This window comes from Euphorbia lathyris, chromosome 4 (assembly GCF_963576675.1).
Source record: "Euphorbia lathyris chromosome 4, ddEupLath1.1, whole genome shotgun sequence".
Lineage (NCBI taxonomy): Eukaryota > Viridiplantae > Streptophyta > Magnoliopsida > Malpighiales > Euphorbiaceae > Euphorbia > Euphorbia lathyris.
This window is the reverse complement of record NC_088913.1, coordinates 85,568,105-85,595,479: the sequence shown is the minus strand read 5'-3', so window position 1 is coordinate 85,595,479 and position 27,375 is coordinate 85,568,105. Positions and strand designations below refer to the sequence as shown.

Genomic DNA, 27,375 nt, shown 5'->3' with positions numbered 1-27,375 from the left:
TGGGTGATATGAAATTATCATAAATTATACTCACAAACTTGAAAATGTCAATGTATTAGGAACTAAATAACTTTAGGCAAACCCTTTATAATTAAATATTTGATGTTGATATTAAAAGTCAATAACCGATTTGATTAATTCAAATAAACATTATAATAATTTAGATGTTTTGTTGAATTTCTTTCACCTAAGTAAGACTTATGAAACAAGCATTTCTTCCAAAAGTAATTATTTTTATTCTCATAGGTACAACTATGCTAACAACCTCTCTAATACTAGACTTTAGTCTTTACATTACAAAGCTAATCTACCAGCTTTTATAACTACCCTAATCTATCCCTTAATTAATTATATAATTTAGATCCATTTGATTCGGTCGTTGTTGTTGCTGTTAACTGTTTACTGATTGCTGTTACTGATAAGTAGTAGATACTAGTTGACTTTTCTACTATAAATCAGTTGTTTCTAATTTTCACCGAACACTTTTTATTTCATGTTCAGAATTGAAAGACAAAAAGTGGAACGAAACAATATTTAGTATATGGTTGATTGTCTTTTTTGTAGTTTTCTACTGGCTATTTTACTCTAAACTGTAAATATAATGTGTTTAGTTAAGATCGAGAATAACTACTGTTGATAACTATTTTGGAAGAAGTCGATTAATATTTATCCACTACCCAGTGGCGGATCCAGAATTCATTGTTATAGTACTCAAGGTGCTCTCTGGTGATCTATAAGTGTCCGATTGATATTTTTTTTAATGCTTTTGCAACAAAAAAATTAAGCTCCCTACACAACATTCACGAAGTTCTCCCATGTTTTCGGTTGACTAGTGGATGTTGAAACCCCATGACCCATACTTGGATCCGTCACTACCACTACCATTTACACCATACAACAAATAATTAACAACAACAATTGAAACAAATTTTTTTTCCTTAACTAATATTTTCAAAACACAACATTTTTCGGCAAATAAAAGAACTTAACATTCACAGAAATCTTGGACTAAATTAGCTAGGGATCATTTAGATCATATCATGTCAACATTACTACTAATATGACATGATCTGAATGGCCCCATATAGGGTCGGATACAGGGAGCGGCCCTCCGACTGTCGGAACCACCGTGACCAATGGTAGTTTTGGCCGTATGTCTTCACAAAATTTGAGGCTATATTGGTTCTGGCTCCCTGTCTTTAAGAAATTTTAATAGAGTGCTGAATTAGCACGTGCGGGTCATGTTAGGCCTCTCTAAATTCGAATTTCTAATTTTTTTTAGACTGTTAGACTCTCTGTAAATCCGAATTTCTAATTTTTTTTTTTGCCTGTTAAGTCATTCTTAAATCCAAATATCTAATTTTTTTATAACCTATAAGGCCTTCTTTTTTTTACATGTTACCAATCTTAAACATAATTTAACTTAATTTTGAGAAGTTTTATATCAATACTAAAAAATTAGTTCTTGACCACTCAGATTATAACACATATATATACGAAATTTTTAGCAATTGTTTTTTTTGACACACATAAAATCGGTCTGTCCAAACCTACCAATCATCTATTAGCCACTGTTTTCTTAATATTCTCTTTCTAAACTCCCTATATAAATAGACCCATCTGAGCTCTTTCTTTTCCAAACTACAAAATAATCCATCCATCACCAACCTCAAGTTTCTTTCCAAGAAACATGGAAGCTCACCGTTCCTTTTTCTTCTTCTTCGCCATTGCAACTTCTGCAATTTTCTCCATAGCCAATGCAGCAGAATCCAAGACTCATTACCATGATTTTGTTGTAAGTCTTAATTATTCGTTTAATTACTTAATTAATTACGAATTACATTAATTAAGGATTAAATTAATTGTTAAAACATTACATATATACAGATTCAAGAAACACCAGTGAAGAGGCTGTGCAACACAGAAAAAGTGATAACAGTAAATGGAATGTTGCCTGGACCTACACTTGAAATCACTAATGGAGATACTCTTGTTGTCAATGTTGTTAACAGAGCTCAATATAATGTCACCATCCACTGGTAATTCTTTTTCGGAATTTTAATCAGTTTGTTTTTCCGAAAATATTGAGCAAGGGAAAATTTTGTGTCGGAAAAACGAGAAGAAATTGTGAGTTCCTATTACTTTCAAAACAGTAAAAAAAAAAAAAAAATACATAGTAGGAAAATATTTTACTACATTTTCACATTTTTTATAAATTCTTCTGTTGACTAATATAAAAATTTTCTTTTGACTTATTTTTCTAAATAAACAAATACAAGAAAATCAGGAAATAATAAATGTGGCATAGTTTAGTTTGCATTTCCAATTAAGCTATAATTATATAATATACATGAGAGTCTACATGCTCGTTTGTTTCTCCTTTTCATGGCTCATTTTTTGTTTTTTCACTCCAAAGACCCAAATAGAATTGGTTGGTTAGAATTGAGAACGACTGCGAGTATCTACTTCGTAAGGAAAATCATCTAATTTCTTTTGACTACACGAACAACAAACAAGAATAACTAACAATAATAACAAATAGTATGACCAGTTGACCAAATACATTCTACGAGAAATATGTGTTTTTTTAATTGGTTGACTTTTTTTGAAATTGCTTGACAATCTATTCAATAACAAATCTTTATTATCAGAGATAATATATAAAAGCTATTTTCAGCTTCATTTATCAACTTAAACTGGTTCCATAAACCTATAATCACACCATATGGCCGTTGATTCAAATCATAATAGTTGTAATGAATTTTCAACACATGTATGACTAATGTAAGTTGTATACCAAAACTATTTTCGAACTTTACGTAGTTTAGATCAATTGGTTCCATGATAATTATACCGTGGTTTATATATTATGTATATATTGTGTAGGCATGGTGTGAGGCAAATGAGGACAGGGTGGGCAGATGGGCCAGAATTTGTGACACAATGTCCAATTAGACCAGGTGGAAAATACACCTACAGGTTCACTATTCAAGGTCAAGAAGGAACCCTTTGGTGGCACGCTCATAGCTCATGGCTCCGAGCCACTGTCTATGGTGCACTCATTATTTACCCCAAAGATGGTTACCCTTTTCCTACACCAAAACGCCAAGCACCAATCATTCTTGGTAATTCTATTTATTTTTTGAAAATAAAAAAATTGAACTTTTTTCCTAATCAATTAAATATTTACTTTTTCTTTGAGTTATTGTTAAAGTGATTTTGAAAAAGGAAAAGAAAAAAACAGCTTTAATTAATGCGAATATTATTGTTATACCTATATATAAACAGTGACAGATTCAGAATTCACGGAAAGATTGTATTTAATTAGGTGAATGGTGGAATGCAAATCCTATTGATGTTGTAAGAGAAGCAACTAGAACTGGAGCAGCACCAAATGTTTCGGATGCGTATACTATTAACGGTCAACCCGGTGATCTTTACAACTGTTCTTCCAAAGGTTTGTTTTCCTAATTATATATTAAAAAAATATAATTCTTTAATCTATTATGCGAAAATTTGGTAGGTCAATAGTTAGTAATTAAATCAAACCGATAAATTTTGATTCGAATCGATTCAAGTTAACTTTAATAGTTAGAAAAAATTCGGTTTAGTTTGGTAACCAAACCGACTGATGATGACTGGTTTGGTTTCAAATATAAGGACAATATATCATCATGTTTTTCTTTTCTTTTTCCTTAAATTATGGTGTTATGTTTACTTTATAAAAAGAGACCTAAAAGAATATAGGTCAAAACATAGGTATTAATTGGAAATTTATTGTATTTAGGAACATGCTTATTGATTAAGTTGTTCATCAAAATGGTTAGATTGTTGACTTTTAGACTTTATAGTAATTATAATTAACAAAACCATCATCATCAAAATTATTATAATCAGTGGAATCAAAACAAAATAATCGGGAGATGAATAAACGAAAATAATTACAAAATTAAAGATTTTTTTTAGATTAAGTATTAATTAAGGATATTTTTACTGTATATTTTTTCACACTGTTACTATTCTATATAAAATCGACCCATATTATATATTTAAAACCAAATATTTTTAACAGTAATTTTAGTTTTTTATTCATCCATGTAGTCAAAGAGTCAATGATGGTCCGATCGCCCTGATTATAGTTTTGTAATTATAAGTAATCGCTAATAAATTGTCTTTTTTATATTAATTTTCTTGATAAATATTATATGTAATTAGTATTTGTAACTCTAAACGGGTAAATAGGAAAGGGTAAAAAAAAAACTAAATTAAAATAGATATACTTACTGTCGGAGTTATAATTTCAAATTATAGCTTTCTGAGATCTTTTTTCTAAACGATGGGTCGCCTGAAACCATCCCATTTATGATGGATTTCGGTGGTCGAGGAGTGCAACATACGTGTGCACCTCCTCCCTCTGTCACTCAATGTTGTAGTCCTACAATTACTTGGACCTAAATTTAGCATTTTGATGTATTAATTTTGTTCTTAATTTATGATGCAGATACCACAATTATACCAATAGCTTCCGGCGAGACAAACCTTCTAAGAGTAATCAATGCAGCTTTAAACCAACCTTTATTCTTCACAATTGCAAACCACAAACTTATCATTGTCGGAGCCGATGCATCTTACCTAAAACCATTCACAACCAACGTTCTCATGCTCGGCCCCGGCCAAACCACCGACGTTTTAATCACTGGCGACCAACCATCCGGCCGATACTACGCGGCCGCAAGAGCCTACCAAAGTGCTCAAAATGCCGCATTTGACAACACTACAACAACCGCAATCCTCGAATACAAATCAGCCCCTTGTTCCGCTAAAAATTGCACAGGCAGCAAGGCAGTTATGCCTCAACTGCCTGCATACAACGACACAGCAACCGTAACAGCATTTAGCAACAGCTTCAGAAGTCGGGAAAAGACATTAGTCCCGACTACAATCGACGAAAACTTGTTTTTCACCGTCGGATTAGGGCTCAACAAATGTCCCCCAAATTTCAACAAAGCTAAGCAATGTCAAGGCCCAAATGGGACTAGATTTACAGCAAGTATGAACAATGTGTCATTCCAACTTCCATCAAGTTTCTCTCTTTTGCAAGCTCATCAAATGGGTGTTAAGGGTGTTTTCAGTACCGATTTTCCGGCTGCTCCGCCGGTTAAATTTGATTACACGGGGAACGTTAGCAGGGCGATTTGGCAGCCGGTTCCGGGGACTAAAGTGTATAGATTGAAATATGGAGCAAGGGTTCAGATTGTTTTGCAGGATACAAGTATTGTTACACCAGAAAATCATCCAATTCATCTTCATGGTTATGATTTTTATATTGTTGCTGAAGGATTTGGGAATTATAATCCTAGATCTGATCCTTCTAAATTCAACCTTGTTGATCCACCTCTAAGAAATACTGTTGCTGTTCCTGTTAATGGGTGGGCTGTCATCAGATTTGTTGCTGATAATCCAGGTAAAAGTTTGAATCTTTTCAATTTTGTTCATAACCCTAGCATCGGTTCGTTTCGGTTACTAACCGAACCGAAATAAGCTAACCGAACCAGACCGAATAGAATTGGCAGCCAAATATTATTATTAATTATGTTTTTTTTTTTATTTATTTATAAACTTCGGTTCGGTTTTGATTTAATTGATATTCTTTACGGAATAACCGAACCGATAACCAATTACCAAACTTTGCATAAATTAAAACAGAACCAAACCAAAGAGTAAAAATAATCGAACCAAATTAAGATTTCGGTTCGATCATTAGTTTGGTTATCGGTTACTGGTTATTTTGCCTAAAACGCCAGTAAGAAAAAATTGTCAAAACAGAAAAAGGTTGAATTTTTTTACTAATTTTAATCTCAAATTGAATAATTAGATTTCTTAGTGATAACCCATGTAAAAAGTTTGGATCTTTTGGATTAAAAATTCAAATTTTTTCATTAACCCACTAAGAAGTATTTATCAAAACCAGGAAAAGGTTGAAACTTTTTTTACTAATTTCAATCTTAAATTGGACAATTAGATTTTTTTAGTGAGGACCCTTGTAAAAAGTTTGGAACTTTATAACTTTACCAAAATCTTTACACTAATGGCTTACTTATTTTCATGATACGATTATAAAAGTCAATCAACTTTATTTTCTACTATTTTCAATCAACGTCTTAAAATGACCATTTGTTATTTCAAGATGGAAAACTCATTGAATTGATGATGAAGCAATTTTAATTCTTCAGTTGTTTCGTTTTGAGGTCATTTAGATATTCTTTGGTTAGAGGAGAGAGAATTGATTCATGATTTTGTAAAATAAAAAAATGTGGTTTTATAGTAAATATGATTTTAAACAGCTTTAATTCTTGAACGTTTTCAGGTCGCTAACTGTCATATTGAGGTGTTAATTGAAATTTAATAGCCACAATATTAGAAAATGCAAAATCGAGTGATTTTTATGTTACTTTTTAAAATTTAATAATCGTACCGTGAGAATGAGTAACATTAAATGTCCATGGGTGTATGGGTGTAATTTACCCAAATCTTGTTGATAATCTAGTTACAATAAAATCATTAGAAAACAAAAAAGATTCAATCTTTTTACTTATTTCAATCTCAAATTGAACACTTAGATTTCTTAGTGATAACCCATATAAAAAATTTGAATCTCTTATAACTTCACCAAAACCTTGTTCATAATCCAAGTAAATTTTTTTTATCAAAACCATATAAAAAGATTTAATCTTTTCTCTTATTACAATCTCAAATTCAACAATTCAAATTACGATAATAATCTATGCACATTACGACAAAATTTGACACAATAGGGATAATTTTACTAAACTGTCCCTTCAAACTCAAAAAGATTATGAGAGTAGAATGCGTTAAACAACTCAAATTGTTTAATTGGAGAGTTATACGTCTCTTTATACATGTAAGACAATCTCGCCATTTGAACTACTTTTTAGAATGAGCGAGATCTTTGTTTACAGTCTGACTGTGCTTTATATTTTACGAAATTGCCACTGATTGACACAACGTTGCGCCAAAAATCAATCTCGTTAAATTTATTGGGTTGAATATTTTTACTTATTTCAATCTCAAAATTGAACAATTTTGATTTTTTTTTTTTTTTTGTATGTATAGGTGTGTGGTTGATGCATTGTCACCTTGATGTTCATATCACTTGGGGTTTGGCAATGGCTTTCTTGGTTGATAATGGAGTTGGTGTGTTAGAATCTATAGAGGCTCCTCCAGAAGATCTTCCTCCATGCTAAGATCAATAATAAATATTAATAATTACAAAAAAAAAAATTAGTAATTTCAACAATTACTTATAGAAATCAATTGGACCAATAATTTTATTTTTATTTTTAATTTTGAGTTGTACAACTAGTACACATGTGAGATTGATTGTTTTCCCTACATTGGGGATAGGTTTCTTGCTCTCTTTTATTGTTTTTTTTTTATAGAAAAAAAAGTGTATCAATTCAATACAAGGACATGTAATGTTTTCTTGATTTGAATGTAATTTTTCCTTTTATATAGGTAATGAGAAAATTATAATAAAAAAATGAGTTCATTTCTTTGTCTTTTTTTTTTTGTTCTATAAATATATAATAACCTTTTTATTTTAAATTACTCGTAGTTAAATCTCTAGAAATAATATAAATAATTGACTCTTAATCATTTAAGGGTATCGTGTCATCTCTAATAATATCCTTTGTATTCACTCCTTGCTTTATTTTTTATCGTTAAAATTATTATATATTATTATATTTATTGACAGTGAAAAGAGAGACTCATCAATAATAAATTATTAATAAAAAATAAAATAATGAGTGAATAAGAGTGAAGAAAGTCTCCTAATACTAGATAGAGAATAGAAACTCTTAGGAGGCATTTGTTTTCGGAGTTTCAGGAAAATGTAAGGGAATGAGAATGTTTCATTCCTTTTGTTGGTGTTTGTTTTATTAATTCAATCATTCCCTTTATTTTATTTTTTTTAGTTTTAGGTTTATCCCTAACTCTTCTAATCTAGAAGTGAGCAAAACGAAAACGAAAACCCAAAGATCGAAAAAATGGGACCAAAACCGGACCAAATTATATTTTGGTTTGGTTCGATCTTAACTTTTAAACTAGTTCGCTTTTCAGTTTGGTTTGGTTTTCAGTTCGATTTGTTTTGGTTCGGTCCAAAACCGAACAAAATCAAACCGAAATACAATATATACTATTTTTAGTTTTAGGTTTTAAATCAATTAACTAATTATATATAGAAAAGAAAAAACAATTAAATATGTTTCTTCTCTCTTAACTAATTATATATATACAAAAGAAAAAACTATAATTGTATGATTATTATCTTTATATAATTGTTTAGTTAGTGAAGGCACAAGTATCAGTATGTCTCTAATGCTTTGTTTGGTCCAAACATGAACCAAATCGGATCAGACCAAAATAATTCAGTTCGGTCAAGACCAAAATAATTTGGCTTGGTCCAGACCAAATCGAATTATAATTTGGTTTGGTTTGATCCTAAAAAATACAAGTAATTTGATTTGATCTAATTTGGTTTGGTTCAGTTTTTAAACCAAACCGGACCATGCTCACCCCTACTAATTTCATTACCCAACCCCCTTAAAGTTTTCTATTCCCTTTCCCTTTATTTACTATCTTGAACCTGTCCATTTCTTATAAAATTCTACTTTAGCTTTTATTTTACTTTTTAATTTTTGTTTTGATACATATATTTATGTTTATTTTATTATTTGATCTTTAAATTAATTTTATTTTGATCCTTATATTTATATATGTTTAATTTTTTTTATCAAATTTAATTTTTGATTTTCCTTTTAATCCATACATATTTATTTATACATTTTCTTCCTAAATTAATTTCACTTTTGATTCTTATATTTATTTATTTTTAATTTTTTATCCTAAAAATAATTTTGACCTAAAAATAATTTTTTATTCTAATGTATTGTTTTGTCATTACTGGAATTGTTGTCTCGCCATTTGAGGATAATAACTTAAATGCCATTTGTCCCATTATCCCCTCCTTACCCCTATCCTTTCTTTATGGGAAATTTACACAGAAATTCACTTCTAAAAAAGTATCTACAATTATATCAAGTTATAATTTTGAATTATGTCAAACTAATAAAATCATTATTTTTAAAGATTAAAGTTTATAAATTAGGGGTCTAGAATATATTGTCTAGTGTTTGGAATTTATGAATTGAAGTTTAAAAGTTTTAAATTATGTGTAAAAGCATATTCTATTTGTTATATATAGAGAAAAAATGACATAATAAGAATTAAATTTGACAATATGAGTTAGTTGTAATTTTATAGTCAATTATGATATTCATGTAAAAAGCCATTTTCTTTATTGTGTTGTAACCCTAATTAGGGTATCTAGATCTTTTGCTTTTAAATTAGGAGAGGTATATAAACCTCCTTATTTGTAATGAAAAGCATCTTTTATTCAATCAAATATTTTCAGCCTCCATTACGGATCAAAGTTCAACCTTATTGGGATTAACTCCCTCAAGTTAGAACTTCTTTTGTTGATTTACAATTAAAATCAACACGCTCGAGATTAATCCGTATCAGTTTATTTATTTCTTTTATTGCTCCTCTCTAGTTCGAGGGTGCTTTGTATAAGAATTCAACTCTTGATTCTTAAATAAAGTTTTCCTCTCTTCTAAAAAAACATGTATCCAATAGATGGATACATCTACAAGGGAGTTAGGGTTGAGTACCCACTGTCGCGAAAATGTCAAAAATGTCATTGAAATTGTTGACGAGACTTCAATTTTTTTTATATAAAAACACTTGAAGAATATCAATTTTATAGTCATAAATCACAACAGATCATCACAAAGAAAACAATCTCTATCAATCAATTCTGAATTCGCAACTACAGTCAATTCTGAATTCGCAACTAATCCAACATTGATTTGTTATGTTAATTTCTTGTGACATTTTGAGAGTCAACTTTAGGCATACATAATTGAAATGATGAGAAGAAGGGAACACAACAAAGATATGTAGTGATGATTTTGAAAAAAGTGTGCATACTCTTCTCTTCTCTACCAAATGTTGAATTAATGAATGCATTAGCCTATAATTATCACCATTGGACTCATCATTATGAATTCTAATCATAATCAATTTTTGTTTCAAGGTTTTCATCTCAAATTAATTAAAAAGTACTCTTGATCACTCAAATAAAAATATTTTTTCTGTATAGAAAATGTAATTTTGGAGCATTTTATATTATAGAAAAAGTAATTTTTGGGAACAAATAAAGTTAATATTCCATTTTGCAAATTTGAGGTAAAATTTGAGTTTAAATCGCTTTTAGATTTTTGACTAGTCAAAATCTCTAATAGAGTGATTTGAGATAGCGGATTGAACTCAAACTATTAATCTAGAAAAAGCTAGGTTTTAAGATATTTTTTTAAATTAGAGAATTGCAATATTTATATATGAGGCCTTTCTTTTTAATTTTGGTTCATAATGTACCATATCTATAATTGCATATACACCACAAGCAGTGGCAAATACAAGATTGCTCGGTTGGGGGCCAATTTTATACGTGGTGTGTAAAAAAAAATTTACTAAATTAGTGTCTAATAGAAAAAAATTGGATTTAGAGAGAGCTTAACAGGTAAAAAAATAGAAATTTAGATTTAAGAAAGACTTAACAGGCCAAAAAATTAGAAATTTGGACTTAAAGATTCCTAACAGACCCAAAAAAAATTGAAATTTTGGATTTAGAGAGGATTTAACGGGACCTGGACCAATTTTGAGGTACTAATATAGCGGCCGAGATAAATTTCTTGGAAACAAAGGGCTGGAATCACCACAATCTTAAATTTTACCGAGATAAAGGGGGCGAAACTACTCGTGGCCATGGTCGGCTCCCGGGCCCGCCCCTGCACAAGAACATGGATTTATTTTTGGGCCTGAATATAACTTCATTATTCTTATGGTAAATACCAAATGGACCCACTGAAAATCTATGAAATAATGGACATGGAGTTGCTCAGCCCACCCATATCATTAATTACAATAGAAAAAGTAATTCTAATTTATTTTTCCTTGAAATGGGGGACAATATTATTTTTATAACTTTTTTTATTTATTATTATTCTTTGGATAATTATACAAAATCATTATGGTGATTTTTCTTTGTTGAAAAAATATTAATGCTACATGAAAAAAGAAAAATGTGAATAATAGTAATATTTATACATAAAATTTGAAAATATATAAAATATTTAAGAAGGGTTAAAATTATAGAAATATTTAAAGTTATAGAAATATCGGGGTTTTATATTCCTCAAGCCCACTAGATCTGAAATTCATGTGATCAGGCCTGATTGTTGTAATGAAATTATCCTTGACTGGATCTTTTGAGACTTCTTGAGTCGAGATCTTTATTTTGATCGTATTGTTCAGTTTTTCTATAAAGGCGCCACATGTTTTCTTTCTCCAAATATTGGTTCGAATCTCTCAAGTACCATGTGATGAATTTATATTCGTCTAATATCGATCATCAGGAATATTCACATGGACCTTAATGACCAAGTGAATTTGGTCATTCACCGTTAGGTGTAGACTTATTAAATTTAAGCTGCGGTATGCTTTGAATCTCCATCTTAGGATTCTAATAAGCCTACATCTAATGGTGAATGACCAAATATTGCATGTCATTAAGGTTCATGTGATCAAAACCGATTTAATCATCTTGATGAAAGAATTAGAATGGTATTAATTGAAGAATTGAAAAAGAATAGAGGTTTCCATTGCCATTTATAGCCAGGGGCGGATCCAGGCCGGGACTCAGGGGGCCGGAGCCCCCCCCCCCCCCCCCCCTCCCCCCCCTCGGCCACCGGCTCCACCCTTGAGTATGGATCGAATTTTCCCATGTAGCCCCCATATAATTAGTATATATTGACTCCATGTAGTACTTTTTTAATGTTTAAAGGTAGATGAGATGGTTAAAGATGTATACTCCTATTTGAGAGGTCTTTTTGTTCAAGTCCCTCCAACCTCATTTTCTTTTAGAAAGTTTTTATTTATTTTAATTTTATTTTTAAATAATTATAAAAATATGTTATCATTATTAATTAATTTAAATAGACTATTTATTTTGATTACATTTTTTAATTCATTTTTATTATGTATTTTCCGTTAAAAAAGTAAATATATTTAATTTTCTATTAGTTCAATGCTAGTTTCTAAAAAATGATAACATTTTTACAATTTTAATGCGTTGGAGGCTAAAAAAAATTTGTCCAGCCCTGACAGACTGGACTATGAAAATTTAACCTCAACCGCACAACTAAAATTGGCCCCCCCAAATTTAAATTCCTGGCTCCGCCACTGTTTATAGAATAATAGGAAGGAGAGAGAAAGCCCAACAGGTAACAAGTTGTAACTAATTACAACTCATTACTATGAATTAGGGTAAATTATATACGTGATGTATAACTTTTGTCATATTTCATATTTTAGTATACAATTTTTAATTTTGCACACAAAAGTGTATAACATTTTGGCGACATCTCACTAAAGTGTAAGCCGGTAATTATAACCGATCAACATGAAGTCAACTCGTCATGTTAGTAATTTGGCTTCTATAAAAGTCGGAATTGCTGATGTGCTCAACTTTTAACTTTTATGGCAATTGATAATATGACGCGTTGACTGGTCACAATTACCGATTGTACACTTTAGTGGGAGGTCAGTAAAAGGTTGTATATTTTTCTATACAAAATTGAAGGTTGTACAACAAAGTGTGAAATAAGACAAAAATTATACACCACGTATATAATTTCCTCTACAAATTATAATTCTAATTTTTTAACTATTAAACGAATATAAATAAACCATCTTTTAACTATTAAATTAATATAAATAAGCCGTATCTACCTAACAGTAAGTTCTTTTCACAAATTAGTCTTATACAAACCAACAAAAATTTTAACTTATTTTTTAGGCGACGGGGTGAGAGCGAAAAAACCTCTGAATCTTTTTATGGGGTTTTTCGAAAATGCCTCCATAAATATTGGAGGCGGAATATCGAATGCATACTTACCCCGCTACCACCCCTACTCTGCACGATGGGCCTCTATCCATATACTGGATATGATCCACAACCCGTTAATAACGAATCCAAAATCCAACCAATCTTACTTATCAAATTATTGAAAAATTAAATTAAAACTCCATTTTGTGTTCTACATTCTGAATCTGATTAATTAAAATAAACACAATCAACCACTCTACAAAAGGTACTAATTGCTCTAATTTAGGAGGAATTAATGAGGCTAAAAGAAGCTTTTAATTATGTTTATGTTTGATATATTTGGTGCAGATTCATTCATTTTTTATGATTCTTTAATAAAAGTGGAAATATGCATAATTACTAGTGGTTATAAATGGAGAGTGAATTTGACGCATTTCTAAAAAAATACATAAATTTTGGGATTATTTAGAAATATGTGGAATTTACACAAGCAATATTCTTTGGGATTTTTAATTATAAATATACAACCAAAAAAATAAATTTCAAAACAGATTTTTATACCAAGTGATTATCAAAGCAAAAAAGAAATTAAAAAAAAAACCTAAAAATGAAAAAGAAAAACACAAAAATTGTGAAATATATATTCGAACTAGGGTTTTAATCAAGCCGACTCGAGCTGAGCTTTGGCCTGTTCAGGCTCGGCTCGTCAGAAAATTAACGAGTTCGAACTTAGGACCCATTTGTTTTACCGTTTGTTGTTGCTGTTTACTGTTTGCTGTTGGAAAAAGCTGCTTTTCCAAAAAGCAGGGATTTTCTGCTTTTGTAAAAAACTACTTTTCATAAGTAAAAGTCAAACAATAGGTCACTAACCAAACACCTAAAACTCTCATTTTTGAAGTGAAAATGCAAACAACAGCATGAAAATGAGCTATCAAACACTCCCTTAATATTTTGTTCGTGAGCTGTTCGCAAGTTTGTTAACGAATTTGTTCACGAGCTTTAATCATGGACAACTCGTTAATTCAGTTCATAAATTTCACTCGCGAATAACTCACTCATCTCTAAACTAGTAGTAATAATAATATTTCATGGAAAGAGTGGTTATCCACATTGTGTTTCTGATGTAAACTAATAAAGGGAAGAAAATATTTGAATTAATTGAAATTTGGTTAACCCTTCACCCATTCATAACTACCAAAGAAATTGGAACCTCAAGAAATCAATCACAAGAGCCGACATGCACATTAAATTGTTTTCTCAAAAAAAAAAAAAAAAAAAAAAAACCCAATGAGAATGGTTGATAGACAAAGCAACATAAATTTTAGCAAATTAAAATAATATATATATATATATATATATAAATAAAGAAAATGCATATGTGTTTTCATGAAAAATAAATAAAAATAAAATAAGACACATGTTATAAGGAGAGCCTCATAATTAGTAGAATGTGCAAATCGCCAAAACACATGGACCAATGAGAGAAGAATTCTAAAATCACTTCCGAAATAGGTCTCTTATTCCGAGCCTGGAATCAAGGAAGAGAGTTTTAGTAAAATACAAACTTTCATTATTACAGAGGACATTCGCCATTTATAGGCGAAACTAGGCATACACACTAATTGACTACCAAATGTATCTTTGAAAACCAATAAATAGAACGAGATATTGCACAACTAAGGTATATACACATATTCTCTGCTAAGGTACATACACATATTTTCTGTAATTTTAGATTTAATTACTCAGTGCTCATCTTTTCTAACTCTGTTAATTTTGGAGGGTAGCCACCTTCCCTTCCTTTAGAACTTTTGTGGGAGATCTTGTTTCTTCTTGTTTTTCTTCTTTGGGGCCATGACCTCGGAATCACTAGAGGAGGTTTGATAAACAATGACAGATTTTAAGATTACGAGAAACCTTTCTTCTCAACACTTCCAAACAACAAAATAAAAGATAAGAGAGGAATGGACTTACCTAAAATTAGAGTGGGCAAGAAATCTAAAGATGCAAAGGAGTTCATGAGCACAAAAATCTCAGAAAGAAGAAAACAGTTCATTTTGTGCCCTTTTTATAGAGTTTATGTGACAGGAGGATGAAACGATGCATTTAATGGGATGCACCAGAAACATCGCTCCTTGAGAACCTCAAAAGTCTTCCATATATCTTCTCCTAGGTAGAGCATTGTAAGACACGTGGCATCAACACTACGGAAGGCATAAATGGTGGGAAGAAGCGCCTATAAAAAAGACTGCACACTTTATGAAATTATGTCGATTTTTAGAGCGTGCTTATACATCTCACCTACCTAGAAGAAAAAATTAGATACGACGTGGGTGCATAATGTCACGTATGGGCATTAATAAGGCTTGGTTTCTACTATGATTATTTTCAGATCCTCATCAATGTTTGATTGTTTAACCTCATAATCGGATAAAGCTCTAAAGAACTTCAGAAACTGGAGGGGGAGGGGGGGCATCTGGTATTGGGTGAATATAAGAAGTTGCACACGTGTCTTCATCGGAAGAAATGAGGATATGTGTCGCATGGAGATCCTCTAAATTAAACTAAAATAGAATGTGCAAACCGCTAAGACACGTGGACCAATTGGAGAAGAGTTCTAAACTCACTCCGGTTCTGAATTTGCTCTGCAATAGGTCACCGATTCCGCATTTGGAATCAAAGAAGAGGGTTTTGGTAAAATACAAGCTACCGTTATTACAGAGCAAATTCACCATTCATAGGTTGACATGTGTTCGTAGGCAAAGTTAAACCATACACATCAACCGACTACCATATTTACCCCTAACATCTTATAAATAGAATGACATAACACACAACTAAGGTACATACACACATTCTCTGTAATTTAGATTTAATTGTTCAGTGCTCACATTTCCTAAACTCAATTAACTTTTATCATTAGAGTGAGGTTACCAATCTGTGACCTCTCATTGATCTTATTTTCCGTTTTATATCAGATATGGAAAGAATCTTAACTGACATCAGAGCATTATTCTCGAACTTCCTCATATATATATATATATATATATATATATATATATATATATATATATATATGAAATTCAGATAGTTCACACTTTTGATATGTGACTTGATTCATATAGTTAAAGTATAAGAATGAGAAGTTACCAATTGTTAATAACTTCTTCATTGTCTAAGAAAAACTGTAAGGCTCTTTTTTGTTTGTTGAAAAAACAAGTACAAGTACAATAACAAAAAAAACTTGTTTAATAAATAGTTGTTAGCTGATTATATTAGTTGTCTGCCGATTATCATTTTGGTTAGTTGATTTGACTAACTCATGGTATAAATTTGTTTGGTAAAACTTAGCTAATGGTTAATAACTGTTTGTATAAAATGACAACTAATGACATGGTTGTGCTTTTATTTGAGGTTAAATGGTAGTAATTATGAGTAAAAATTGTTGAAACACCTTTCCACATAATTTTGATTTGACAAAATTGTTTAAGTATAATTAAAAACATATTCTAAACACACTAAGTTTAAATGCTTTGATTTATTCTACTAATGTGTTTGTTCAATGTTGAGTTAAATTGTTTATAAGACACAAGATTAAAAGGCCCAAGCCCAATATGGAAGTCAAAGCCCAGGTCAAACAGTTTAAGGCAACTCGGCCCACGTATATCAAAACGCTGTCGTTATGTACAAAACGCAGCTCAGCGGAAGAAGGATCTAGAAGACCTTCGTGGAACAACTTCGGGACAAAGCTGCTGAGTTGATTTGACAAACAGTACAAGACAGTAGCTGGCTAAGAACAACTTCCAGACAAAGTGTTTCCACTTTGGGTAAAGTTCAGAAGACACAGTATGCTGTCCAGTTGACCTTACCATAAATGGAGAGACATTCTGCCGAGCTGACCAAAAGCTGATCGAGGACAGAAGATACTCAAATCTGATTGGCCGATAGCTCTGAGCAAGACAGGATGACAACGACAGGAAGCCGTTTCCCTCCAACGGTTATTTCGAAATTCGAAATGACCGATGCCTCAGACGTCTCTATAAATAGTGCCATCAGTTGCTTCATTCCATACAGAACTTGATCAAGCCATTACGCTGACCAAATCTCTACGCAAAGTTCTGCAAGAAAAAGCAAAGCAATCTTACACTAAATTTCATATCTTTTGTGTAAAAGTCTAGAGTGATTATTCAATCATCTAAGGTGTCTTAGCAATCATTTTTTAGGACAAACACTTATCATTTCTAGAGATTAGAAAGGAGAGGCTGAGTACTCGGTTATAGTACTCAGCGAGAGATTAGGATTGAGTAGAGGTATAGAGGAAGGTACTCTTGTTATACTCAGTGGCTCAGATTGTAAAAGGTTTGATGCTCTACCGTTAAAGAGCTCAGTAGAGAATTCGAAATCTCGGAACGTGTTCCGGGGACAGGACGTAGGCTTGGAAGCCGAACCTAGATAAATCTGCTGAGTAACATATCTCTAACCTTTAACTCCTTTATATATTTATTGCTTGCTTAAACAAAACTGACCAAGTAAAGAGGTCAAGCTGAGTTGTGCGCATTGAATATCTGAGCTCAGGAATAGACTCTAAGTGCTATCTCCTGACTCAAGTAAAGAAAACTGACCTAGTCACCAGTTGACTAAGCCAGTATCTTGCTATTCACTCAGCGCCGCTGTCCAAACCTTTTTCTCACGAAAAAGAAGTCTGCCCTAACTTAAAATTTTTTAAATAGTTCCTAACCCCCCCTTGGAACTATACTTGTAACGTTATAAGGGACCAACAAGTGGTATCAAAGCTTAAAAGCTCACTGTAAAAGGTTTAACCACCTTGAGCTGATCCCCACTATGGGCGAAAACAGCACTCGGTTTCTCCCAGGAAACCAAACAACTCAGATCTTACCTGAGGGGCTGTCCATTACTCGGCCTCCCATATTCTTCAGGTCTAACTATACCTTTTGGAAGAATAGGATGAAAAATTTCATTCAGGCTACAAATATGAGTGCCTGGCTATCCATAGTCCAAGGCCCATTTGTACCTGTCGAAGTTGTGGCTGGCCAAATAGTTGTTAAAGCTGAGGCCAAATGGACAGAGGATGATCTCAAGAAGCTACAAAATCATGCTTCGGCTATAAATATGCTTCACTGTGCGCTCGATGCTGCAGAATATAATAAAATCTCAAGTTGTGAGTCGGCGCAAGAGATCTGGAAGAAGCTGGAGGTCACCTACGAGGGAACCAATAAAGTAAAGGAGTCCAAGGTGAGACAACAGATGAGACTGTACGAGCTGTTCGAAATGAACAATGATGAGGGTATATCTGACATGAATGCAAGGTTTACCAACATCATCAATGAGCTCAAGAGACTTGGGAAGATCTTCACTGAGGAAGAACAAGTCAAAAAGATACTCAGGAGTCTTCCTAAACACTGGCAAGTAAAGAAGACCGCTGTTGAGGAAGCTCAGGACTTAACCACCTACAAATATGACGAACTCATCGGATCGCTGCTGACCCATGAGATATCGATGAAAAACTTCGAGGTGAAGGAAAAGTCTGAAGACAAGAAGCAGAAATCTCTTGTCATGAAAGCTGACTCCACTGATGGGAGCTCAACAGATGATGAAGAGATGGCTATGTTCACAAGGAAGATGAAAAGGCTGTTCAGGAAGAATGACAAATATTCTAAGAAGCCTTACAGAAAGTTTGATAAGTATAAAGTTGAGTCCAGCGACAGCAAATACAAGAAAGACAACTCAAAGCCCATTACATGCTTTGAATGTCATCAAACTGGCCATATCAAGTCAAGCTGCCCCACGCTGAGGAAAGATAAGAAGAACGGCAAAAAGGCAATGGTGGCTACATGGAGCGACAGTGATGAGTCTTCATCAACAGAAGCTGAGGCCACCGAGTCAGCGAAGATATGCTTCATGGCTGACGAACTTGCTGAGCCGTGCGTCTCTTAGCATGCTGACCCCTCCATTGCATCTGACGATGAGGAGCAATCAAATGAGGTAATATCACTTTCTCAGCTCAGAAACGAAATGGGTAATGCCCTGAGTGACCTCTATACACTTGTCAAAAAGTGTAATAAGAAAATTAGAGCACTCAGCAGGCGCTGTGACGAGGTTGAAGAGGTCAAGCTAAGTGACCTCAGATTCCTTCTTCAAGACAACTCAACTTTGCATGATAATATGGAGATCATACATAAGTCTGTCTCTGAAGTCCAATCAGATTCAAAGAAACTGAGAAAGGACGTCACAAATATCCAGAACCAACTAAAGGTTCAAAACAAAAGAAATATTCCTCTGAATGCTCAGTACCGAAGTACTGGTCAGTAGAGATGGAATCCCCAGCGGAATGTCCAGTGTGACTTCTGTGGGAAGAAAGGACACACCACAAAGGTGTGCTGGCACGCTCAGCACTGGGGTGCTGACCAGTCAGTGAGAAATCCTAAACGGAAGGTCAGCTGTGACTTCTGTGGAAAGAATGGCCATACTGTCCAAGTATGCCGCCATAAAATAAAATATGATGCTTTACCTGTTGAACCTAACAAGCAAGGACCCAAAAAGAATTAGGTATCTAAAAGTAACTAGTTACAATGCAGGTAAGCCTGAGGTGTGCTGAGAAGTCAAAGATGTGGTATATTGACAGCGCATGCTCGAGGCACATGACTGGTGATGAAACTCAGTTCATCACGTTTGAGCGTAAACGAGGAGGAAGCGTAAGTTTTGGAGACAACAAAAAGGGTAAGATAGTAGGGTCAGGAACCATCGGAGGTAATCCTACTATTGAGTCAGTCTCCCTAGTCAGTGGACTCAAATATAACTTACTCAGCGTAGCTCAGCTATGTGACAATGGGAGAAAAGTTATATTTGATGCTACTGGATGTAAAATATACGAGGGAAAAACAAATGATTTAATTTTAACTGCCCCTCGGATTGATAATGTCTTTATGCTAGACTTAGAGAAAAAGTTTTCAAAAACTGTATGCTTAGTTTCAAAGGAAGAAAATTCCTGGCTATGGAACAGGAGACTTGGTCATGTAAGCATGGACCTCCTGGCCAAATTAGCAAGAAAGCAATTGGTTGAGGGACTGCCTGAACTTAGATTTGAAAAAGATCAATTATGCCACGCTTGCCAAGCTGGAAAACAAACCAAACAATCTTTTCATAGTAAAAACATTGTCTCAACTAAGCGACCGTTAGAATTACTACACTTGGATCTCTTCGGTCCAGTCTAGCCGCTGAGTCTGGGTGGAAGAAGATTTTCCTTTGTCATTGTAGATGACTTCTCTCGGTACACTTGGGTCATCTTGCTGAGTTGCAAGGATGAGACCTTTGAGACATTTTCAAATTTGGTTAAGAAACTTGAAAATGATAAAGACCTAAAATTGGCTCACATCCGAAGTGATAATGGTGGAGAATTCAAAAACCAACAGTTTGTTGAATTCTGTGAAGCCAGCGGCATTGACCATAACTTTTCTGCTCCTAGGACACCTCAACAAAATGGGGTTGTTGAAAGGAAGAACAGAACCTTGGTTGAAATTGCCAGGACAATGCTGAGTGAGCATAGGCTTCCAAAGTATTTTTGGGGTGAGGCTGTTAACACAGCGTGCTATATTCTTAATAGGGCTCTTGTTAGACCTATACTAAAGAAAACCCCCTACGAACTTTGGAAAGGACGAAAGCCCAACATTGGATACTTTCGTGCCTTTGGCTGTAAATGTTTTATTTTAAACACTAAAGATAGCCTAGCTAAATTTGACTCAAAAGCTGATGAAGCTATCTTTTTAGGCTACTCAACAAACAGCAAAGCATACAGAGTTTTCAATAAACGAACTCAAGTTTTAGAAGAGTCAGTACATGTTAAGTTCGACGAAACTAACCCTGCAGGAAGATATCTGCCGCTGACCGAGGATGATCCACACTCAGCACCCGCTGATCAAGATACAGCCACTGAGTCATTCCCTCAAGGGCTGACCAAAGGTAAAAGTGAACCAAATATTGTTTTCACTGACCAGTCTTCACCTGCAGAGATTGTTGAAACACAGACAGCACAAGACATCAATCTACCCAAAGAGATAAGGATTCCAAGAGGGCACTCAGAGAGTGCAATCCTTGATGCCGCTGAGAATACCCTGATGACAAGGAACCAACTCAGGAGGTACCTCAGCAATGTTGCCTTCATCTCAGTTCAGGAACCTAAGAACTTCACTGATGCTGAGGAAGATGAATTCTGGATGAGCGCAATGCAAGAGAAACTTGACCAATTCAGAAGAAACGATGTATGGGAGCTAGTGCCACATCCAAGGAGTCAGAAGACTATTGGAACAAGATGGGTCTTCCGCAACAAGCTGGATGAGCAAGGAAACGTAGTCAGGAACAAAGCAAGGCTTGTAGCTCAGGGCTACAGTCAGCAAGAAGGTATTGACTATGGTGAGACCTTTGCCCCAGTGGCAAGGCTAGAGGCTATTAGGATTTTATGTGCATATGCATCTTACATGAACTTTAAACTGTTTCAAATGGATGTTAAGAGTGCATTTCTTAATGGAGTTATAAACGAGGAAGTTTATGTTAATCAACCTCTAGGGTTTGAGGATCCTAAATTCCCAAACCACGTGTATAAACTTAAAAAGGCTCTGTACGGCCTCAAGCAAGCACCACGTGCTTGGTATGAGAGGCTGACCAGTTTCCTGCTGACTAGAAACTATGTCAGGGGCAAAGCTGATACAACCTTATTCATTAAGAGAAAGGGTAAAGATACCCTGCTGGCTCAAATATATGTTGATGATATTATTTTCGGTGCTACTAATGAGTCAATGTGCAAGGAATTTAGCAAGCAAATGCAGACTGAGTTTGAAATGTCTATGATGGTAGAACTCAACTTCTTCCTTGGACTTCAAATCAAACAAGGAAAGAATGGCATCTTCATCAGTCAAGCTAAATATGCCAAGGAGATATTGAAGAAATATGATCTTGAAAATTGCAAGCCAATATCCACTCCTATGGGCACTGACACTGTCCTCTGCGCTGACGAGAATGGTAAGTCAGTAGACAGCAAATTGTATCGAGGTATGATAGGCTCTCTACTTTACTTAACAGCCAGTAGACCGGACATTCAGTTCTCAGTATGCTACTGTGCTAGATATCAATCTAATCCTAAGGAATCTCATTACATAGCTGTAAAAAGAATCCTTAGATATTTGCAAAGCTCAGTGAACGCAGGTTTATGGTATCCCAACACTCATGGCTTTACACTCGTTGGATACACTGACGCTGACTATGGTCGAGACAAGCTAGAACGGAAAAGCACATCTGGAGGATGTCATTTCTTAGGAAGCTGTCTTGTATCCTGGTTCAGCAAGAAGCAGGCGTCAGTAGCCTTGTCTACCACTGAAGCTGAGTACATTGCTGCTGGTCACTGTGTTGCTCAAGTCCTATGGATTAAGCAACAGCTTGAAGACTATGGTGTTCAAATAAGGACAATTGAGGTCAAATGCGACAACAAAAGTGCAATTGATCTATCAAAGAACCCAATTCAATGCAGCAGGATGAAGCATGTCAGTATAAGACATCACTTCATTAGAGACCATGTACTCAAGGGTGAGATAAAGCTGACCTATGTCCCAACGGATGAGCAGCTTGCGGATATCTTCACAAAGCCACTGGCTCGTGAACAGTTCAGCATACTGAGAGAAGCCATTGGTATGTTTAATCCTCTTCAGTAAATTCCTGTTCTAAAATGTAAATTTATGCTAAGTGAATTACTATGCTGAATGATTTATGCAAATGCATGCTGAGTGACTGTTATGCTGAGTACTTAACGCAAAATACATATCAATACTGAGTAAATATGCACACCGAGTAGTAATCTAAAACTGAGAAATCATCCTTTCATATACTATTGACCACTCAGAATATAAAACGCTTAGTATTCTAAACGCTGAGTGTTAGATCTGTTGCATTAAATGCAAAAGCACGCGAATAGCCACCTAGGATGATGTATGCACCGAATGTGTCATAAAAGCCAGGATCTTTGTCGGTTGACAATCCCAAGGCAAAACTAACACATGGATTCGAAAAGATCCACTCTTCACCGCTATAAATAATGGGAAATCCCCATTTTCATTTTCTTTACACTTACCGAATTTTCTGGCAAAGCATTCTCTCTCTAAGACTCTCAAAGCTTCCCAATCCTTTTCTGAAACAATGACTAGAGTTTCCGTCACCATCTCCGGTGTCGGTCACCCTAAGACCAGCTCCGATGAACCCTCCAGGCAAACTACTGTGCCTGAAACTACCAAGGTCACTACGCCGAGCAAAGGCAAAGCTGACCAAGCTGCCTCATCCAAAGGAAAGCCGACCAAGGCAAGAACCTATACCAAGGTATTTGAAGATATTAGCGAATGGAAAGTAGACTTCTCACGATGGGTTTCTGAGACCTTCGTGACATCCGAGCAACCCTTCTGCGAATGGATATCGCAAAATGGATGGACCGAGCTGTTCTCCATTAGGGATCACACCTATCCTGACCTAGTAAGGGAGTTCTACCACAATCTCCGAGTTGCTGATGATAACCAGGACTATCTGGTAACTGTGGTAAAGAAAAAGACCATTTTCATAAACCCTACTTACCTCGCTAACTTGCTGAAGTTAAAGAATGAGGGAACAAAACTGAGGCGATCTGGAGATCATGAAGGTACTGGGTACGATACCACCTTTTGTAAGCCCGCTGGCCACTCTGGAGAAATCTCAAGTACCTCAATGGGTCAGCACCAAAAGATGGCTCACTATCTGCTGACCTACTTTATTTATCCCAAGATCAACTGCACTACCTCAGCAACGAATTTTGAGCAATGCTTCATATGGCATATGCTGACATACAAGCCGATTAACATACCAGTGTTCTTGATTGCTGGGTTCATAAGGAGCACTGGAACTCTCAGGCTGGGATCACTCATCACCAGAATCCTCTTAGATCATCAAATTGATCTATCTCAGGAAACTAAGGCTAGAGGATCTGAGATTACTGTGGCTTCGCTGAGGGCTTTGAAGTTCAATCAGCCACTAAAGAAAGGAAAAGTTGCTGCTGAACAACAAGCTGAGGAAACAGCTCCAAAGCAAAGCAAAAGGACAAAGGCTCTAGCTGCCCGCAAGAGGAAAGCTGTCGGGACTCCTTCAAAGAAGGCTGAGCCTCAGACCAAGAAGCCTAAGTCAGCTGCTGAACCAGGTCAGGAGAAACCTAAGTCAGCTGAGAAAAGGAGAAGGCAAGATGAGCCTGAAATTGAGGAAAGAACAGATGCTGATGAGCAGCCTCAAAAGAAGCAGAAGTCTTCTACCCTGACACCTATTGATGTTATCCCTACTGACGTCGTTGTGCCTGGTGATTCTCACTACACACAGTGTCTAGGAACTGTAGCTGAGCATCAAGAAGATGATGTGCATCTGGACGATCAGTTCATTGCACAAGTTGAGGAAGAGTTAGATGGTGATAGTGAAGAAGATGAAGAACAAGAAGAAGCAAGCAGTCAGGATGACGCTGAGGACACTGAGGAGACAGCTAGTGAGGTTGGAGCTGATCCAATCAATACTGAGTTGGCTGCTGGAAATGAACAAGAACCTGACCAGCCCAATGTTAATCAAGAACAAGAACAAGCTGACCAGCTTAATGCTGATCAAGAGGAAACTTCTCCCTCTCACTCAGGAGAATCTATACAAGCTGATACTCCTCCTCGAAGAAGAAGGTTGATCAAGGCAAGTCAGAAGTCTGTCATTGACCCTCCTGTCCAACAACCAACTGTTCCTGACTTTGTTATCCAGAAGCCGACCCAAGACCCTTCTAAACTCAAGCTGAAATTTTTCAGAAAACAACCAACCACTACTCCATCGGCTTCCCTTGAAAAGCAAGCCTCTGTTTCTTCACCAAAGGAACACGCCGACTTGAATGCTTTCGCCAACTCAACAAGTCAAGTTGAGTCAATTCCTGTAAATGCTATCAATCCAAGCATTGTGCTGACTCAAAACATTCCTGCCCCTGTCAGCACAGACAGCATTAGAATTACTTCTTCTCCAATCAACACATCTGCCGATCAATCAGCTCTACCAGAACCTCAAGTGCAGATTGAAAGCACACTTCTAGTCACTGACCACGTTATTCCTCTGACTCCTCTTCCAACCGGTCATACTGAGGCAACAAGGCAAAGTAATGAAGGCCCTCTTAGCTACTTGCATGCCACCGAGTCTAGAAAAAGAATCATCGACTCGGTGCAAACACTAATCAAAGACCTTCATCAAACCACTCAACCTGCTGCTAGGTCTTCTACTGCTGAGACAACTCAGCTCTCCCATGTAACTCAGCTTCTCAATGAAGTTAAGGGATTCAAGGACTTGTTGAGTGTCATCGTTACCTTTCAAGCACAGCAAGCTAAGCAGGATTCCATCGCAAAGCTGGCTGAGATCCAGCTGACAATAGTTCAACATCTCAACGCTCTTCAAGAACAAGTTCAGACTTTGTCAGCTGCGAACACGCGCTATGCAACTTCTGATGAAGTCAAAATGCTTTTTGCTCAGCTTCACACTGAGCAAATCAAAACCAACGAGCAAATGGTCTCCTATTCTCAGTGCTCAGTAGAGCAAATTGGTGAGGCCGTTCGATTGCTGAACTTGAACAAGCAAGAGATGGACACTGACGCTATGAAGCAAAATGAAATGCTGTCTATCACCAGACAAACCTTCAACCACATACGTCACAGCAATATTCAGCGTCAATACTACAACATATCGTTACTAAAGACTTTTCATCAAGTCGTTGCTGGTCTGTCCGATGCACTTACCTGGATAGGTAAATCTCAAGCCTTCATAGTAAGCATGATCAGCGCTGCTGAACTCAATATACCCGCTGAGGTATCAGATGATGGAGTTGCTATTTTTGATGGTGTCAATGAAAGCGCATATAGACTTAAAGCGCTGTCCACGGAACTGACTAGAGCCGTCTTAACCGACGCCTTTAGGATTCCTCCTCCCGATGCTGACAAAACGGGGGAGAAAGAAGTAGCTAGAACATAGCATGAGCTTAGTCAGTCTAAGCAAAAGAAAAAGAAATAGAAGTAGGCTAGCTCAGTATATGCTATGTGTAGTCTCTATGTTCTTTCTTTTGTCTTTCATTGTATACACTGACTGCTTTTAGTAATAACAATACTTGCATCTTTTTATCCTAAAACTGAGTTATGAGTTGTTTTATACGATGCTGAGTATTAAGTCATTATGTATCTTCAATTACATCAACCATGTTTAATGCTTATAAAACTTGTTGATCGTACCCAATGCTGATAACATGTTTGACATTGACTTGTATGTTTATATAACATTGTCTTATAAAACTCATTGAACAACAAATTACTCAGCGCCCTCTGAATGTTAAAACTTCCGCTTAAACACTGAGTAAAATAGAATATGTTCCATGAGCTGACCTATTTCTGAAAACTGACCTTAGACTTACTCGATTAAACCTTCAAATGTTTAGAGTAAAACTAAGTCAGTGGCTCAACCCTTACGGGGGAGTTTGCTAAGTTATATTAGGTCAACTATCATGGGGGAGCTCAATACTTAGTTCTTCGCTGAATAGTTTTGCCAACATCAAAATGGGGGAGTTTGTTGAAACACCTTTCCACATAATTTTGATTTGACAAAATTGTTTAAGTATAATTAAAAACATATTCTAAACACACTAAGTTTAAATGCTTTGATTTATTCTACTAATGTGTTTGTTCAATGTTGAGTTAAATTGTTTATAAGACACAAGATTAAAAGGCCCAAGCCCAATACGGAAGTCAAAGCCCAGGTCAAACAGTTTAAGGCAACTCGGCCCGCGTATATCAAAACGCTGTCGTTATGTACAAAACGGAGCTCAGCGGAAGAAGGATCTAGAAGACCTTCGTGGAACAACTTCGGGACAAAGCTGCTGAGTTGATTCGACAAATAGTACAAGACAGTAGCTGGCTAAGAACAACTTCCAGTGTTTCCACTTTGGGTAAAGTTCAGAAGACACAGTATGCTGTCCAGTTGACCTTACCATAAATGGAGAGACATTCTGCCGAGCTGACCAAAAGCTGACCGAGGACAGAAGATACTCAAATCTGATTGGCTGAGAGCTCTGAGCAAGACAGGATGACAACGACAGGAAGCCGTTTCCCTCCAACGGTTATTTCGAAATTCGAAATGACCGATGCCTCAGACGTCTCTATAAATAGTGCCATCAGTTGCTTCATTCCATACAGAACTTGATCAAGCCATTACGCTGACCAAATCTCTACGCAAAGTTCTGCAAGAAAAAGCAAAGCAATCTTACACTA

The 27,375-nt window shown here is 35.2% G+C and overlaps 1 protein-coding gene across 1 annotated transcript; it reads left to right on the top strand.

The window, feature by feature from the left end:
- The first annotated feature begins 1,626 nt into the window (after window positions 1-1,626).
- On the top strand, window positions 1,627-7,580 carry LOC136227955 (laccase-12-like). The gene is made up of 6 exons (XM_066016758.1): window positions 1,627-1,795; window positions 1,888-2,039; window positions 2,887-3,125; window positions 3,329-3,457; window positions 4,502-5,464; window positions 7,135-7,580. Exons 1-6 carry the CDS (start codon window positions 1,691-1,693, stop codon window positions 7,263-7,265), a joined length of 1,719 nt encoding a protein of 572 aa, XP_065872830.1. The 5' UTR covers window positions 1,627-1,690; the 3' UTR covers window positions 7,266-7,580.
- The last annotated feature ends 19,795 nt before the right edge of the window (window positions 7,581-27,375 follow it).